The following is a 14,780-nucleotide window of genomic DNA, read 5'->3' as shown; positions in this document are numbered from 1 at the left end:
TGAGGGGGGAAAAGTTTAAAGGGAACATTAGGGGGGGCTTCTTCACACAGAGAGTGGTGGGAGTATGGAATGAGCTGCCAGACAAGGTGGTAAATGCGGGTTCTTTTTTAACATTTAAGAATAAATTGGACAGATACATGGATGGGAGGTGTATGGAGGGATATGGTCTGTGTGCAGGTCAGTGGGACTAGGCAGAAAATGGTTCAGCACAGCCAAGAAGGGCCAAAGGGCCTGTTTCTGTGCTGTAGTTTCTATGGTTTCTATGGAAAGTCTTCCATTGTTCCTCAACTGTTCCACCATATAGCCTGTGTTCCTAGTCTACACTAGCCAAATCCTCCCTCATCCCATTGTAGTCTCCATTGTTTAGGCATAATACACTGCTTTTAGAATGACTATTGCACCCTCCATTTTTATGAGAAACTCAGTCATACTGGAATCACTCTTTCCAAGAGGATCCCTAACTACAAAAAGCTTATGAAAGGTTCAAAAAGCTAGGTAATGATAGAGATCTAGAAAATTATAAGGCTAGCAGGAAGGAGCTAAAGAATGAAATTAGGAGAGCCAGAAGGGGCCATGAGAAGGCCTTGGTGAACAGGATTAAGGAAAACCCCAAGGCATTCTACAAGTATGTGAAGAGTAAGAGGATAAGACGTGAAAGAATAGGACCAATCAAGTGTGACAGTGGAAAATTGTGTATGGAACTGGAGGAGATAGTGGAGGTACTTAATGAATACTTTGCTTCAGTATACACTACAGAAAAGGACCTAGGGATTACTTACAGCGGACTGAAAAGCTTGAGCATGTAGATATTAAGAAAGAGGATGTGCTGGAGCTTTTGGAAAGCATCAAATTGGATAAGTTATTGGGACCGGATGAGATAAACCCCAGGCTACTGTGGGAGCCAAGCGAAGAGATTGCTGAGCCTCTGGCAATGATCTTTGCATTATCAATGGGGGTGGGAGAGATTCCAGAGGATTAGAGGGTTGCAGTGTTTTTCCCTTATTCAAAAAAGGGAGTAGAGATAACCCAGGAAATTATAGACCAATGAATCTTACTTCAGTGGTTGGTAAGTTGATGGAGAAGGTCCTGAGAGGCAGGATTTATAAACATTTGGAGAGGCAAAATATGATTAGGAATAGTCAGCATGGCTTTTTCAAAGGCAGGTCATGCCTTACGAACCTGATTGAATTTTTTGAGGATGTGATTGAACAGATTGATGAAGGTAGAGCAGTAGATGCAAGGCATTTGATAAGGTACCCCATGCAAGGTTTATTGAGAAAATAAGGAGGCATAGGATCCAAGGGGATCTGGCTTTGTGGATCCAGAATTGGCTTGCCCACAGAAGGCGAAGAGTGGTTGAAGACAGGTCATATTCTGCATGGAGGTTGGTGACCAGTGGTGTGCCTCAGGGATCTGTTCTGGGACCCCTTCTCTTCATGATTTTTATAAATGACGTGGATGAGGAAGTAGAGGGATGGGTTAGTCAGTTTGCTGTTGACACGAAGGTTGGGGATGTTGTGGATAGTGTGGAGGGCTTTCAGAGGTTACAGCGGGACATCAATAGGATGCAAAACTAGGCTGAGAAGTGGCAGATGGAGTTCAACCCAGATAAGTGTGAGGTGGTTCATTTTGGGAGGTCAAATATGATGGCAGAATATAGCATTAATGGTAAGAGTCTTGGCAGTGCGGAGGATCAGAGGGATCTTGGGGTCTGAGTCCATAGGACACTCAAAGCTGCTGCGCAGGTTGACTGTGTGGTTAAGAAGTCATACACTGCATTGGCCTTCATCAACCATGGGATTGACTTCAAGAGCCAAGAGGTAATGTTGCAGCTATATAGGACCCTGGTCAGACCCCACTTGGAGCACTGTGCTCAGTTCTGGTTGCCTCACTACAGGAAGGATGCGGAAACCATAGACAGGGTGTAGAAGAGATTTACAAGAATGTTTCCTGATTGGGGAGCATGCCTTACGAGAATAGGTTGAGTGAACTTGGCTTTTTCTCCTTGGAGCTCAGAGGATGAGAGGTGACCTGATAGAGGGGGATAAGATAATGAGAGGCATTAATTGTATGGATAGCCAGAGGCTTTTTACCAGGGCTGAAATGGCTAACACAAGATGGCCCCAGACAAAATGGCCAACTCAGGGCCCCAGACAGTCCATACAGGTGAGGCGACACTTCACCTGTGAGTCGGCTGGGGTGATATACTGTGTCTGGTGCTCCCGATGTGGCCTTCTATATATTGGCGAGACCCGACGCAGACTGGGAGACCGCTTTGCTGAACACCTACGCTCTGTCACGCCAGAGAAAGCAGGATCTCCCAGTGACCACACATTTTAATTCCACATCCCATTCCCATTCTGATATGTCTATCCACGGTCTCCTGTACTGCAAAGATGAAGCCACACTCAGGTTGGAGGAACAACACCTTATATTCCGTCTGGGTAGCCTCCAACCTGATGGCATGAACATCGACTTCTCTAACTTCCGCTAATGCCCCACCTCCCCAGCGTACCCCATCCGTTATTTATTTTTATACACACATTCTTTCTCTCACTTTCCTTTTTCTCCCTCTGTCCCTCTGACTATACCCCTTGCCCATCCTCTGGTTCCCCCCCCACCTTGTCTTTCTCCCCGGACCTCCTGTCCATGATCCTCTCATATCCCCTTTACCAATCACCTGTCCAGCTCTTGGCTCCATCCCTCCCCCTCCTGTCTTCTCCTATCATTTTGGATCTCCCCCTCCCCCTCCTGCTTTCAAATCTCTTACTAACTCTTCCTTCAGTTAGTCCTGATGAAGGGTCTCGGCCTGAAACGTTGACTGTACCTCTTTCTAGAGATGCTGCCTGGCCTGCTGCGTTCACCAGCAACTTTGATGTGTGTAACACAAGATGGCACAGTTTTAAGGTGCTTGGAATTAGGTACAGAAGAGATATCAGGGGTAAGTTTTTTTTAAACGCAGAGTGGTGAGTGTGTGGAATGGGCTGCCAGCGACAGTGGTGGAAGCAGATACAATAGGGTCTTTTAAAAGACTCCTGGATAGGTACATGGAGCTTAGGAAAATAGAGGGCTATGGGTAACCTTAGGTAATTTCTAAAGTAAGTACATGTTTGGAACAGCATTGTGGGACAAAGAGCCTGTATTATGTTTTCATGTTTACAAGATCACTAGTGTTACCTGTCTGGTTGCTCAGAACCAGATCTATGATAGCATGTTCCCTTGTAGGTTCAGTAACATGCTGTTCAAGAAAGCCATCACAGATGCACTCTATGAAGTCTTCTTCAAGACTGCCTCCACCAACTTGATTCACCCAGTCTATGTGCAAGTTAAAGTCCCCCAAGATAACTGCTGTTCCATTCTTACATGCCTCAGATATTTCTCTGTTTATTGCCAGTGCCACTTTAATGGTATTATTCAGTGGCCAATAGGCAACTCCCAGCAGTGATTTTTTTCCCTTTGCTATTCCTAATCACTACCCAGATGCATTCAACATTCTCCACTTTACATCTTATATAATCTCTTAATACCGCCCTGATCTCATCTCCCTTACCTTCCTGCCTATCCTTCCGTATTACCTGATAACTTTGGATTTTTAATTCCCAATCCTGTCCATCCTGCAACCATGTTTCTGTAATGGCCACTAAATCACACCCCCTTTTACTGATTTTGTGCCACAAGTTCAATGGCCTTGTTTTGAATACTACAGGCATTCAAATCAAGTGCCCTTACACTCATTGTGCTTTTAAAATCTAGTAATCTTTTACTGTTTTGCACTCGACTTTTCTTCACTCTACTCTTACTTTTCTCTTTATTCACACTTTTCATATTTACTTTATCCATACTTCTCTAATCCGTTTAACCCAGCCCCCCCCACCCCCCGCAACCCTACTATTTAGTTTAAAGCCCTATCCACAGCCCTAGTTATGCAATTCGCTAGGATCCAGGTCCCATCACAGTTCAGGTGGAGCCCATCCCATTGGTACAGCACCCTCCTTCCCCAATACTGGTGCCAATTTCCCATGAATTCAAACCCATTTCTACCACACCAATCCTTAAACCATGCATTTAACTCTCCAATCTTCTTGACTCTATGCCAATTTGCTCAGGTAGTAATCTAGAGATTACTTTTAGTTTTGTTTAGTTCAGTGTTTGGTTCAGTTTAGTTTAGTTTTTTTTATTTTTGGGTTTTTTTCTTGATATTTTTTCATTTTTCTTTTTATCATGTTTAATTATATTAAGAGTTTGGGAGGACTAATATACTTATATTATCTGTAGTTTATACTTGCACATGTCAATTACCATCAATGTATTCCCAATCTCTTTGTATTAGTACTGTTGCAATGTTTATGAATTTGAAAATTAACAAAATGATTAGAAAAGAAAGTAATCTAGAGATTGCTACCTTTTTGACTCCGCTTTTTAATTTAGTCCCTAGCTGCTCAAATTCCCTTAGCAGAACCTCTTTTCTCGTTCTACCTATGTCGTTGGTACCCACATGGACCATAACAGCAGGATCTTTCCTCTCCCTCTGTAAATTCTTCTGCCAGTCAGAGAAGACATCCCGAACTCGGGCACCAACAGGCAACACGGCCTTCGGAACAGTCTATCCTCATGAAAGAGAACTCTGTTTGTTCCCCTGACTATCCTATCCCCAATACCACCACATTTCTCTTCTATCCGCCCCCCCCCCGAACAGTGCCACAGTTAGATTGCTCATCCTTTCTAAAGCCCCTGATCTCATCCACACAAGGAGCAAGAACCTCAGACTTGTTTGACAAGCTCAAGGGCTAAGGCTCCTCCAGCAGTGTCTCTTGGATCCCACTACCCACCTCACTTCTAGTCACACCCTCTTGCCCTTGACCACAGACCGAATTTGAGGCAGCTAATCTAATGGATATGACTACCTTCTGAAACAGAAAATCCTGGTAAATCCCCCCCTCCTTGATGTGCTATGGTGTTTGCTCAGATTCCAGGTCATCAACTTTGAGTTCTTCGAGTAGCCAATACTTGGAAACATAGAAAAACTACAGCATGATACAGGCCCTTTGGCCCACAATGCTGTGCCGAACATGTACTTACTTTAGAAATTACCTAGAGTTACCCATAGCCCTCCATTTTTCTAAGCTCCATGTACCTATCCAGGAGTCCCTTAAAAGACCCCATTGTATCTGCCTCCACCAGCATTGCCGGCAGCCCATTCCATGCACTCACCACTCTCTGTGTAAAAACTTACCCCAGACATCTCTTCTGTACCTGCTTCCAAGCACCTTAAAACTATGCCCTCTTGTGATAGTCATTTCAGCCCTGGGAAAAAGCCTCTGACTATCCACACGATCAATGTCTCTCATCATCTTATACCCCTCTGTCAGGTCACCTCTCATCCTCCGAGCTCTAAGGAGAAAAGGCCAAGTTCACTCAACCTATTCTCATAAGGCATACTCCCCAATCCAGGCACATCCTTGTAAATCTCCTCTGCACTCTTTCTATAGTTTCCACGTCCTTCCTGTAGTGAGGTGACCAGAACTAAGCACAGTACTCCCAGTGGGGTTTGACCAGGGTCCTATATAACTGTATCTTGCTGCAGTTGTGGTCACCAGGAACCACAACAGGGTCCACCAGCTCCCACATCATGCAGCTACAGCACATCACCTGATCCTGTATCATCCCTATTTATTTAATCAGCTGTAATTTAGTGACTTGTTATTCAACCACTACAAAAGCCTTACCTGCTACTTACCTGTGCCTCCTCGCCAAAGCCTCTTGAAACAAAGTCTCAAATTCCCATTCCTACACTGGTCCACTCACAGAATGGCCGATCTTCTTTGACCCTGCTTTACTTTTATTTGCTTCTGCTAATGAATAGCAAATTGATTGGTCCATTGCTAATGCGCTAAGCCCCATAAAAAGCTCCTTATTTAAACTCTTCTTCCCGACCTGTGCAAAGCTCTTCTTCTCTTCCAATCACTTGATCAGTCGCTAATGCCAAATGTATCTCTAAATAAGTAAATTTTTATAGCTAATCAACAGAAATTGCTTTTTTTTTTAAGGACTTTTGACTGAACAGCTCAAAGACCACTGTCTCAAGTTCCAAAAGTTATGAAACTACAGAATTTTTCAGACACTTGTTGAATATGAAAAACAGACCTCAAAAGATTCAGTATTATGTTAAGAAAATAAAAGATACAAAATCTGATTTTAAAAAATGCCTTGAACTTGCTTGAGTGTAATTAATAAATGCCTTTGTTTTGGCAGTTGGGGCCCAAGAATGGAGAAGCAACAATTGAAATGTGGACTAACCTTAGCCACACTAATATTTAATGAAAGCAATTTACTATTCACTGACACTGTAAATTTTCAATACAAAGCAGTTTTAAGTTTAAAATCTAATTATCAAATATTCCAATAACCATCTGTAATATAAAATTTTCATCACCAATTTTATTATGTTTCATGCATAATTTGAGCATGAAACATTTAGGGGGATCTTTTCAGTTTCAGCCTTTACATTTTGTTTTGCCTTAAAACAATGTTGCAATTATACCATTTAAAAATGTCTTCTACTAAGAAGTCTTGATATTCACTTGGACATTCACATCAGGCAAGGTCATAAAGAACTGTCTTTTATGGATTTGTTAACAGACGGGGAGAGAGGAGATGGTAAAAGGAAAAGCAGGTGGGAAGCAATGAATGGAGAAAGAGAAGGGTTACAGCTAGTGATGATGGTGTTGTGGGAAAGAGGAGAGAATGGGGAGAGTAGAGAAAAATGGGAATGAGCCATTTCCCAAGATATATGTGTGGTGGCAGGTACAAAAGCACTGTAGGTCATTTGCAAAATGAACCAAAAAGTAGAAGTGTTAATTTCAACAATCAGAACAAATTAAAACCCAACAATTGGATAGATAGCAAAGAACAGGCATTTTGGATTGTGAGCAATCTCCTCCCTTCAGTTTTGCAAGCAGGTTCAAGACTTTTCAAGGTATTAGAGATTAAGATAGCTATGGCTTGGCTCGATTGCTCAAAACTGAAGCATTAACATTGGTTGGTTGAATAGAAACAATAGGATTTCAAGGGGCAGATTACATTTTCCAAGGAAGATTTTTAGAATGAGAATTATTTTTCGCAATTATAGAATTGCACTTTGGCACAGATCAGTCGGTTTAGCCATAGAACTGCCTAGGAATGACAAATGACTGAGTATTCAATGTGTACTACTCATAAATAAATTAGATTATGTGCCACTCCATGTCCCAATACCTTAATGTTAAAAACAAAGCTTCAATTTAGAATAAAGCATTCAGATGATTGGACAATTGTTAGGTTTGTTAGAATTCATAGGCAGGGAAAAAGTAATTTCTTAATCATCTATATTTGGTTAACTAATGCGTTATTTGAGATCTAACTTTAGTTTATGCAAGTAATAAAGTTAATCCATTGAATAAAATCTCAACATATCGGTCCAAGTATTGGTTGGTATCACTTTGGTTTTCTTAGCAAGGGATCATTGATTTCAGTATCTTCTTCATGTGCATCTTCTGCCATCCACCCATCTGGTGGAATTTCCACAATTCCTTGCCGACTTCTTCCAGTTTCAAAACCTTGAGGATCCAGTTGACTAAATCTTACCCTTGGCATCAGTGCTTGACGCCTTCTACCATCATCCTGACTACCAGAGTCAGGCCAACGACTCTTCCTGTCATCTCTCTGAATTTCATTTGTCCACTCCACATTGTTTGGATTCTGATGAGGGGTTGGTTTTGCTCTGGACTGTGATAGATTCGCTAGCTGCAAAGATTCTGCTTCCAAGTTGATGTCGTCTCCCACTGAAGATCAAGAGCACCATGTAAACATTTTAAAATCAAAAGGAAGTTTATTCTAGCACTGAAGATAAACTAGAGAACCATTTATAAATTAATTATATTTGACACTCTATAAAGGTAGACAAGTCACCTGGACCAGAAGGACTACACTCCAGGGTACCGAAAGAGGTAGCTGAAGAGATTATGGAAGCATTAGTAATGATCTTTCTAGAATCATTACATTCTGGAATGGTTCCAGAGGTCTGGAAAATTGCAACTGTGGCTCCACTTTTTAAAGAAGGGAAGGGAGGGAGAAGAAAGGGAGTTATAGGCCAGTTAGCCTGACCTCAGTGGTTGGGAAAATGTTGAGTCTATCATTAAGGCTAAGGTTTCGGACTACTTGAGGGCTGGTGATAAAATAAGCCTAAGTCAGCATGGTTTTCTAAAGGGGAAATTCCGGCTGACAAATCTGTTGGAATTCTTTGAGGAAATAACATGCAGGATAGACGAAGGAGAATCAGTGGATGTTGTTTATTTGGATTTAAAGAAGGCCCTTGACAAGGTCTTGCATATGAGGCTGCTTAATAAGCCCATGGAATTACAGGAAAAATACTAACATAAATAGAATATTAGCTGACTGGCAGGAGACAAAGAGTGGGAGTAAAGGGGGCTTTTTCTAGTTGGCTGCCCGTGACTACTGGTGTTCTGCAGGGGCCCATTTCTTTTCATGTTATACGTCAATGATTTGGATGAAGAAATTGTTGGCTCTGTGGCCAGTTTGTGAACAATACAAAGGTAGGTGGAGAGGCAGGCAGTTTTGAGGAAGCAGGAAGTTTGCAGAAGGACCTAGATGTACTGGGAGAATGGGCAAAGAAGTGGCAGATAAAATATAGCGTAGAGAAATTTAAATCTTTGACAGAAGGAATAAAGGTGCAGAATATTTTCAAAATAGGGAGAAAATTCGAAAATAAGAGGTACAGAGGGACTTGGGAGTCACTGTGTAGGGTTCCTTTAAGGTTAACTTGCAGGTCGAGTCAGTGGTGATGAAGGCAAAAGCAATATTAGCCTTCATTTTGGGAGGAATACAAAAGCAAGGATGTAATGCTGAGACTTCACAGGGCACTGGTGAAGCCTCACTTGGAGAACTGTTAGCATTTGTGGGCCCCTTATCTAAGAAAGGCTGTGCTGACATTCTAGAGGGTTCATGAGAATGATTCTGGAAATGAAAGGGTTATCATCTGAGGAGAATTTGATGGCTCTGGACCTCTACTCGCTGGAATTTAGAAGAATGAGGGGGATCTCATTGAAACCTATCAAATGTTGAAAGCCCTTGATAGAATAGATGAGGAGAGCATGTTTCCTATAGTGGGGTAGGCCGAGGCCCAGAAGGCACAGCCTCAGAATAGAGGGACAAGCATTTGGAACACGAATGAGGAAAAAGGGTGGTGAATCTGTGGGATTCATCACCACTGATGGCTGTGCAGGCCACATCATTGTGTATATTTAAAGCAAAGGTTGATATGTTCTTGATAAATCAGGCATCAAATGTTACAGGGAAAAGGCAGGAGAATGGGTCTTAGAGGGATTACAAATCAGCCGTAATGGTATTGTGGAGCAGACTTCATGGACTGAGTGGGCTAATTCTGCTCTAATGTCTTATGGTCCTATAATTAATCAAGGTATACATGCCTCCATATTTAGCTGGAAATAATATATTTTTATTCAAATACTGAACATTCAGGTTTTTCAAAAATGTCTGAAATCATCCTAAAAAGAGCTTAAAAACTAGTGTTTTGTTAATTACAGGTTCTTGGAGCTTTTTACTAAAAACATTTGTGTCATGAAATTACCAAACCCGTACCCTAGCCTCTCGGACACTTTTTTAATAGAATCTGAAAAATATATCCTTAGACCCACTAGTGAATTCTAAAAGGTAATCCAAGTTTGTTCTCTTATACAGTGGAGCACTCAGCAACAACATCCAGATTCCCATAGTTCTGCACACAGGGAAATACAAAAATGCTGTCACATTACAGATCATAGCACATAGAACATTCCAGCACAGTAAGGCCCTTCGGGTCACGATATTGTCCTGACTTTATAACCTGCTCTCTGATCAACCTAACTCTTCCCTCAAAGGTAGTCTCCTATTTTTTCTATTATTCATGTGCCTGTCTAAGAGTTTCTTAAATACCCCTCACGTACTGCCACCCCTGGCTGTGTATTTCATGCATTCATCAATCTCTGTGCAAAAAAAAACTTACTTTTGATATACCACCATATGTTCCTCCAATCACCTTAAGATTATGCCACATATTAGCCATTTTCACTTTGGGAAAAACGTCTCTAGCTATCCACTCGATCTATGCTTCTTACCATCTTGTGTACCTCTATCAAATCCCCCCTCATCCTCCTTTGCTCCAAAGAGAAAAACTCCAGGTCTCTCAACCTATCCTCATAAGACATGCTCTCTAATCCAGGCAGCATCCTGGTAAATCTCTTCTCCACACTCTCTAAAGCTTCTACGTCCTTCCTTAATGAGGTGACCAGAGCAAAACACAATATTCCAATTGTAGTCTAACCAGGGTTATATAGAGTTGCAACATTACTTTGTCCTCTTGAACTAAATTGCCTGACTAGTGAAGGCCAACATACTGTACTTCACATTTCGAAGTTCCAGTGAATACGCAAACACTTTACTCAATTTCTCCTTGTCGGAGAATCCATCTTCGAATAAAGAACAATACAGTACAGAAACAGGCCTTTCAGCCCATATTGTTGTGCCAGATTAATCAAGCTAGTAACTAAATGGATAACTAAACTAATCCTTTCTGTTCTGACTACACAATATCCATATCCCACTATTCTCTGCACATTCATCTGCCTGCCTAAAAGCACCTTAAATACCTCACTCCTATTTGCCTCCATCACCAGTCTTGGCAGCTCATTCCAGGCCCCCACCACTCTGTATATTTAAAAGAAAACTTGCTCCACACAGCTCCTTTGAACTTAACCCCTCTCACCTTCAATGCATGTCCTCTATTAAACTTTTCAGCCCTGGGGAAAAGGTTGTAAGTCTAAAAGAGCAAACAACCAAATAAAAAGACTAGTTGTCCACACTATCTATGCCTCTCATCTAAGCTTCTTATCAGGCTTCCAATCAGCCTCCTCAACGTCAGAGAGAACAATCCATGTGTATAACCTTATAGCACATGTCCCTTAATCCAATCAGCATCCTGGTAGACCTCTTTCCCGAGCCTCCACATCCTTCATATAATAGTGGCCAGAACCGAATGCAGCCGAACTGGAGCTCTATAAAGCATCGATACAACTTCCTGACTCTTGAACTCAACTAATAAAGGCGAACATGCCATATTCCTTCTTTATCTCCCTCCCATCCTGTGCAGCCACTTTCAATGGATCTAGGCCAAAGGATCCCCTTGCACATCAACTCTGCTAAGGATTTTTACATTAATATAATTTATTGTTCCTTTACATTGATCTCCAAAATGTAACACCTCAGATTTAGGCAGATTAAATTCTATCTGATATTTCTCTGCCCATATCTCCAAATGATCCATTAGCAGTTTTCTACTTTATTCACAGCACCAATCTTTGTGTCATCTGCAAACTTACTGACCGGCCCCTATACATTATATGATTCCCTATGAAACACCACTAGTCACAGGCGAGTAAGTCCTATCAATCGTCACCCCTTTCTTCTATGGTCAAGTCAATTCTGAATCCAAACAGCCAAAATCACCATGGATTCGATGCATCTTCTGGATGAACCTACCAGGAGGGACATTGTCAAGTGCCTTTCTAAGATCCACGTAGACAACAGCTACAGCTCTACCTTCATCAACTGCCCTCACCACCTCCTTAACAAACACAAGCAAGTTAATAAATCAATGGCATGCCCCACACAAAGCCATGCTGACTGTCCCTGTTTTAGACACAATTTTCCAAATGCTCCAAATCCTATTTCTAAGAATCCTGTCTAATCTCATTGCAGGATTATCATTTAGTAAACATATGCCACTGACTTTCAATGGCAATTATATCTTCCAGAAGTATAATGAAACCAAAACCACACACAGTCCTTGAGATTGGGTTGCACAAAATCCCTGCTCATTTATAGTGTCTTCCTTGCACTACATTCCAAACCCATTGTAGTAAAGGCTGGCATTCTGCTGATCTTCATGATGATATGCTATTTCTGCCCAAAAATGTATGTATTTTATGCAAGATATTTGAATATCTACAGGAGCATTTGTTGATTTCTTACGGATTAATAAATATGTTTGGAATATAGATGCATGACATAATGCCTGGTGTAGTCAGCAAAACTGAACTTCAGAACAAGAGCTCTATGGTCTGTAATTGCTACATCACCCATCATCCAATAGGTGTGACTTGTCCGTGCCTTTCTAAAATGAACACCACAGTCTCCAACAGTACAAATGGAGATATCACACCTATTCCCTTGTTAATATAGGTTATAAATAACTGGTACCAGCATCAATTTTTGTGACATCCAGGCATTAGCTTTCCAAATCAAAATTGACTTGTCTATTTATAATGTTCTCTTCCTAATCAGTTTCCTATAAACTAATCATCTGCAAGCTAATATGTTATTCTTAATGCTACGAGTGCTTCAATGGCACCTTAGCAAATGGTTTTGAAATCCAATTTTAACACAGCTAGTGATTATATCCTCCAAAAAGAGACTTCTAGATTTGTCAGCTCAGCTTCTTTTTGACAAAATTACATTGATTCTACTTCATCACATGACTTCCAAATTGTACTTCCTTATTAGTGAACTTAAGTATTTTTCACACAACTGATGACTGATAATGTTACATTCACTTCCTTCAAATGCATCCACAATCTCTACTACCATCTCTTAAAATATTGGAATGCACATCATTTTCCTGGGACTTAGTGGCTTTTTGTCGCAAGAATTTTCTCTATTCCTTTACTAACTTTACATATAGGTCCTTACTCTCACGAGTGAAACTTTCAATTTCCAACAGTGCATTGATTTTTTTAAATTTTCAATGAAACTAAAGTCTTTTCCTCTACCATAAAAACTCAAACTCTTGTCTGTGTAATGATTCTGCTGATGTTGTATAATTTGGCCTTCCTATATCAAAACTTAACTGCTTAAGTGACCTGATAGAGGTGTATAAGATGATGAGAGGCATTGATCATGTGGATAGTCTAGAGGCTTTTTCCCAGGGCTGAAATGGCTGCCACAGGAGGGCACAAGTTTAAGGTGCTTGGGGGTAGGTACAGAGGACATGTCAGGGGTAAATTCTTTTACGCAGAGAGTGGTGAGTGCGTGGAATGGGCTGCCAGCGACGGTGGTGGAGGCGGATACGATAGGGTCCTTTAAGAGACTTTTGGATAGGTACATGGAGCTTAGAAAAATAGAGGGCTATGGGTAACCCTAGTAATTTCTAAGGTAGGGACATGTTCGGCACAACTTTGTGAACTGAAGAGTCTGTATTGTGCTGTAGGTTTTCTATGTTTCTATGCTTCTTAATGACAACATTCTTTTCACCCCGTTTCCCTCCCCACCTTTTCTGCTTCTAAACCAACTGCTTTCTCTTTCTTAGGTCAGATAAATGGTCTCAGAGCTGAAATGTTAACTATTCCTCTTTTCACAGATACTGCCTATCCTACTGTTTCCGACATTGAATTTTGTTTTTTGAATTCCCTTTCTCCACAATGTCATTTGATCCTTTCACTGCCTTTGTGATATTAAAAGGCTCTCAAACAATTTTCTGAAAATAGTTTGCCGTGGTACCCACATTACCTGTGAAAGCAGCGTTCCTCTTCGGGGATCTGGAAGAAATTCTGGTATCATGAGGCAGTGAAAATGGACGACTTTTTATTGCACTAGACTAGAAAAGAAGAAAAAGTGAGAAGAGTAAGTAACAACAATCCAATAGCCTTGTGGTATCTTTTGACAGTTGCAGTGGCATTGGTTTGTAAATATTTAAGTACTAACAGTTCTTCAGTGGTGAAGGAGGAGTGATTGGTACAGGGTGGACAACAATTCCGCTAATTACTACAGATGTGTAGGTAAGGAAAAACATGACAGTGTTCGCCAACAAAAGGCTCCGTACTTACATGCATGAATGACTGTGATCAAATTTATGAAAGTAAATTATTAGAACGTGATCATATTTAGTAATTGTGTCTCTGATAAAGCTTTTTTATTAAATTTATACATTAGGCCCAAGAGATCAAACTGGAATGTTAGAATAAACCAAGATTGATATACAGGGAAGGTTAAGGGTGGTAGAAAAGGACATTCAAATATCCCTTTTACTCATGTAGTTCCATATAACATCAATGGAAAGGCTGACTGTTTGAAATGTAAAAACACGGGGCGGCATGGCAGTGTTGTGGATAGCACAACATTTTAAGATACCAGTGATCCACGTCCATCTTCCATCGCTGCCTGTAAGGAATTTGTACATTCTGTGTGGGTTTCCTCCGGGTGCTCCAGTTTCCTCCCACAGTCCAAAGACCTACTGGTTGGTAGGTTAACTGGTCATTGTAAATGGTCCTGTGTTGAGGCTGGGGTTAAATTGGGGGATTGCTAGGTGGCGTGGCTCGAGGGGTCTATGTTGCGCTGTATCTCGAGGGATAATTTTTTTTTAAAAACGTAAGATATAGGATCAGAATTAGACTATTTGGTCCACTGAGTCTTCTTCACCAATTGTTTCTAGAGATTTATTTTACATACTCACCCCCAATCTCCTGCCTTTCCTTGTAACCTTTGACAGCCTTATTTATCAAGTGCCTGTCGAGTCCTGATGAAAGGTCTTGGCCCAAAACATCGGCTCTTTATTCCTCACCATAGACGCTGCCTGACATGCTGAGTTCCTCCAGCATTTTGTGTTTGTTACCAATCAGCCTCCCTTTTAAATATGCCCAATGACTTGGCCTCCACAGCTATCTGTGGCAATC

General features: G+C 41.2%; 1 protein-coding gene across 1 annotated transcript in view; it reads right to left on the bottom strand.

Annotated features, from left to right (window-relative positions):
- Positions 1-5,846: 5,846 nt before the first annotated feature.
- Positions 5,847-14,780, bottom strand: part of LOC134349535 (sodium/hydrogen exchanger 2-like) — a 99,586-nt gene continuing 90,652 nt past the window's right edge. The window contains exons 11-12 of the mRNA XM_063054014.1: positions 13,618-13,705; positions 5,847-7,820 (exon numbers count right to left, since the gene is read on the bottom strand). Coding sequence (XP_062910084.1) covers positions 7,474-7,820; positions 13,618-13,705 — 435 coding nt within the window. The 3' untranslated portion in view covers positions 5,847-7,473. The remainder of the gene's footprint in view (positions 7,821-13,617; positions 13,706-14,780) is intronic.

The sequence above is a fragment of the Mobula hypostoma genome, chromosome 7 (genome assembly GCF_963921235.1).
Source record: "Mobula hypostoma chromosome 7, sMobHyp1.1, whole genome shotgun sequence".
In the NCBI taxonomy this organism is placed as follows: Eukaryota; Metazoa; Chordata; class Chondrichthyes; order Myliobatiformes; family Myliobatidae; genus Mobula; species Mobula hypostoma.
Note: the sequence above shows the minus strand (reverse complement) of the source record. Positions and strands in the feature narration are given on the sequence as shown.